The sequence below is a fragment of the Poecilia reticulata genome, linkage group LG9, assembly GCF_000633615.1.
Source record: "Poecilia reticulata strain Guanapo linkage group LG9, Guppy_female_1.0+MT, whole genome shotgun sequence".
Lineage (NCBI taxonomy): Eukaryota > Metazoa > Chordata > Actinopteri > Cyprinodontiformes > Poeciliidae > Poecilia > Poecilia reticulata.
This window is the reverse complement of record NC_024339.1, coordinates 1276628-1280917: the sequence shown is the minus strand read 5'-3', so window position 1 is coordinate 1280917 and position 4290 is coordinate 1276628. Positions and strand designations below refer to the sequence as shown.

The window sequence follows — 4290 nt, the reverse complement described above, 5'->3', positions numbered from 1 at the left end:
TCAGTGTTGCTTCCTAAGTGGACAGTTTGATTTCACAGAAGTTTGATTTACTTGGAGTTATATTGTGTTGTTTAAGTGTTCCCTTTATTTTTTTTAGCAGTATATTTAACTTTCATAAATATTTAAATAAGAGTCTCAATATTTATTTCCCAACTAAATGTTTTAGTCTGAGCTAAAKTTTTAGTTTTCAAACTAAATATTTTGGTCTGAATCAAATATTTAGTTTATAAGCTAAATAAACAAGTACAGACTTATATTTGATGTTGTGTTAGTACACTTTACTGTCTCTTACTTTTTAAACTTTATTAGTTTTATATGTACATATGTGTGTACTTGCTTCGACACACAGAGGGCTGTACTCACTGGTGGTGAAGACGGTAGAGATGACTTGGCTCCTCTTGGGACCAGCGAGAGCTTCCAGCTTCACTGAATAGTCTGTCGATGCGCTGAGGTCGGCCATGTTGTACGACACAGCGGTGGGGCTTAGGACCACCTCCTGAGGGAAGAGAGACTCGCTCGTACATTTGATTCCCCTCACAGATCGCCGTACATCACCTGAACAAGCCAACTTGTGTGGAGTTCTGCTGTGAACTCACGTGGATGGTGCCGACAGCAGACTCAAAGTGGAGGAGGTAGCCGCTGATGTCGGCCCGGGGAGGCTTCCAGGTGAGCATGGCGCTCTCCGTCTGGATGTTGGTGGCTGCCAGGTCCTGAGGAGCGTCTACATCTGGAGACGAAGCAGGAAGCCAGAGCGGCCTGTTGGTGTTAGGATGCTGCAGACTCTACCGTCAGCTCAGTGTCAGTACGTTACAGCTACATGTTATTTATAGATGTCACAAATGGAGTTTCAAGTAAGTTAAAGCTTCAGTATGTGACTCCTATGCAAAAAATGTTTTTACATATTTGTTATAATGGTCACTATGTTTTAACAGAATAGGATGCGACAATCTGTGAAAAATCGAATTCATCTGCCATCTCTCAGTGGACCTACAGGCTTTTACAGAAATATACCAACCAATCATAGCCAGGAGGTGGATCTTAGTGCTGTCAATCACCCTCTGTGCGGCGCTGCTATCCATCCCCCCATACCATKTTGCTCGCTGAAACGCTGCAGCTGTCAGAGCTTGTTTGGGAATGCTAAGGCTAGTTAGCATGGCCACCGATGACAGAGGATAAAYGGTTTTCTTGTAACGGTAACTTGTTTCTCTACCATTTGCACATTGAGAAGTGAGTACATGAGATTGACTGACGGAAGTAAGCCCCTCCTCCTGGCTCTGATTGGTGGCTTTTGGTGGGGAGCATTACATTACAGTAGTGAGAGAGAAACAGATATATAGAAAAAAAGAGAGAAATACAAAAAATTAAAGACTTATTTCCTGATTAAATCAAGCACATGGAAATGTCTTCCTAGTCAGACGACTTCTAAAAGCAACTGGCTGGACTGGATTTGAAAGTCATGCATACTCATCACAGTTATGCAATACTTTGTGTTGGTCTATCATATCAAATACTAAGCACATATKTTAAAGTTTATGGTTTTGAAATCAAAAAATATATTGTCACCTTCCTAAAACAGTGGCTTAAATGACTTAGACCACTACTTTAGAAACATGACGATATCAGACAAGTTCAAGGCGTGTGAATACTTTTGCAAGACACTAGAGAATGAATTTTATAAATGAACTGAGGTCAACAGGAAGCAGACTGTCTGTCTTCATGTGAGGCTGGACATCTTACTGACCTGTGGTGAACTCTGTTGTGGTGGCTGCACTCTTGGCCAAGTCCCTCACCGCGTAGACCTTCACAGTGTAGAGCGTAGCTGGCTTCAGCAAGCTCATCTCGAACTCCACCACATTTCCAGACACGCGCTCCATCACTGGAGTCACTGGGAGACACACAGAGAGACAGACTCTCACCAAGCACAAGGACACGGATGTGTAGGAGATCCAAGCACTGCTGTGATTCTGTTACAAGTGACCTGAGTTTAAAGTGAAGGTAATTGAAGACAGGTCTCCAATGTTAAGCTCAGGTTAAAAAACAAAACAAAAAAAAGAAACATAAAATGGTAAATGAAGATGAAGAAAAGATTCATTTTGTCAATAAAAACACCTCAACTTTCCAGTGTTAACACAAAATTCTCACAATATACTATTCGTCAGTGAGGGACTTCAGCTGCCAAATGGCAACATGGCCCTGCAGAGGTTAGAGTTTATGATTTGTTTTAGGGATCTGAACATCATCAGCTTCTCCCCACATACACTTTAAAGCTGCATTATTTTATGTGAATTTTTTTTTTACATATGTGTTAAATCTGTCACTACATTGTGATAGTACATTACAAGACAGATAATCAGTGTAAATATATCAATCATGTGATATGCTGCAGATAGCAGCATATCACATGATTCTGTTAAAGGAAAACTGGACAAACAGTTTTCCTTTAACAGTAAGCTGTTTCTCTACCATTAGCATTTTTAGCAGTGGGTTCTTGAGGATGATTGACAGCACTAAGCCTCTTCTCTTATCTCTGATTGATTGTTTTTGGTAAGAGCRCATTTGTAACTCAGAGAGGAAGTAGAGATCAATCTTTTCACAGATTATCTGTCTTATAGTAAACTATCACAGCATGGTGATAACTTTAACAAATATGTAAAAAAAAAACATATTTCTCATAAAACTTACATATTGTAGTTTTAAAAGGCTTGTACTATATAAAATAAGGTGTACATTATGGCATAATGTTATACCAAAATAAAAAGACTTCAACTTGTACTTCTACAGGAAGGTTAAAAGTTMTTTTCCCAAAGCCATGGTCAACTTAAAGCATCTTAAACCAACACAGGGATGGGGTTGCTACTACCRCAGCGTAGATCTGCCCAAGATCACTGAGTCAGAACAGGGATCAAAACATCAACTTACTGCAACTTGGATTTTCCACTATGGTGGAGAACTGATCAGAAAACGACTCACAGATTAATAAGCCGCCTGGATCTGAACCCCACTGACAAAATGGTGTCGTTTCTCAAAACGTGGGTGGATAAATCAAGGCCACACACTAATGTGACAGAATGGATCACCATCAGTCAGGATTAGAGGTTAGGTTTTGGATGTGTACGTACCAGAATCTGCACTGTATGTGATGACATAACCGTCTACAGTTGCGATGGCGGGTTGCCACAGCAGCAGGGCACCAGAGTCTGTGATGTTGACTGCAGTCAGTCCACGGGGCTTATCCAGAGCTGTAACACACACACACCCACACACACACTGTAAGCATAAAATAACACTGAGGCTGCTCTAACTAAAACCCAGGAGGTTTTTATCCACATTGTCACAAATACAAGCTGTAAAGTGTTTCATTCTGTCCCTTTAGACTGGCAAGAACTTGAGCAATTACTGTCAACACAGTGCAATGAAACACAGTGAAGTTCTGTGTTATCACTGAATCTGATGTGAAGCTCCATGTRGCTAACCTGTGGTGACGCTGTCAGATCCAGGCTCACTCTCCCTCTGCTCCTTCACGGCAACAATGGTGACCTCATAGGTGACCCCAGGCGTCAGGTTCGGCAGCACGGTGAGCGACTGCGAGCCGTCCACCGTCAGCGTCTTCGCAACACCTGGGAGTTCAAGCCATTTAAAAGAAATCTCAATTCACTAATGCATTTTATATATTAAAGTCATGTAGAAAAAGATGGATTTCTCTCTTAAAGTGACCTGCAAACTAACATGGATATGGTTTGTTGTTTTTAATAAACTCTTGTTTTTATTTGTGTTTTATTTTTACATGTTTATATTTCACTTCCACTTCATGCAGAGCATCAAGTCCATCATCTGAGTCCCACATTTGAAACTGTAATAACTGAGTTATTGTTTCCTCCCCTACTAAACTGAAGCAGATGTTGTGTCTACATTGTCTTTTTTTATGATGAATATTATGGGGTGCCATTAGTAAAGTTCCACAGTAGAAAATTAATAGCAATAATTTGGTTCATTTTTCAAAGGCATATTTTTGCCATGTTATTCCAACATTTATAAATGTTAGAGTTCCAAGCTAAATATTTAATTAATATTTACGCAGGAAGCTAATTATTTAGTTCCCAGTACATGTTTTAGGTTAAGKTGCAAACTAAATATTTAGCTCCAAATTAAATATTAGTATTAGTTTGAAAACTAAATACTTAATTTGAAAGCTAAATATTTAGTTTGCAAATCAAAGTTGGTGAATTAAATAATTAGTTTGGAACTCTGACATTTATAAATGTATGAAAAACATGCTGAAAGTAGGACTTT

The 4290-nt window shown here is 39.5% G+C and overlaps 1 protein-coding gene across 1 annotated transcript in view; it reads right to left on the bottom strand.

Moving 5' to 3' along the window:
• The window catches only part of tncb (tenascin Cb), a 67264-nt gene that overhangs the window by 7704 nt on the left and 55270 nt on the right, over positions 1–4290 (bottom strand). The window contains exons 14-18 of the mRNA XM_017306521.1: positions 3474–3617; positions 3120–3239; positions 1742–1885; positions 597–727; positions 364–496 (exon numbers count right to left, since the gene is read on the bottom strand). Coding sequence (XP_017162010.1) covers positions 364–496; positions 597–727; positions 1742–1885; positions 3120–3239; positions 3474–3617 — 672 coding nt within the window. The remainder of the gene's footprint in view (positions 1–363; positions 497–596; positions 728–1741; positions 1886–3119; positions 3240–3473; positions 3618–4290) is intronic.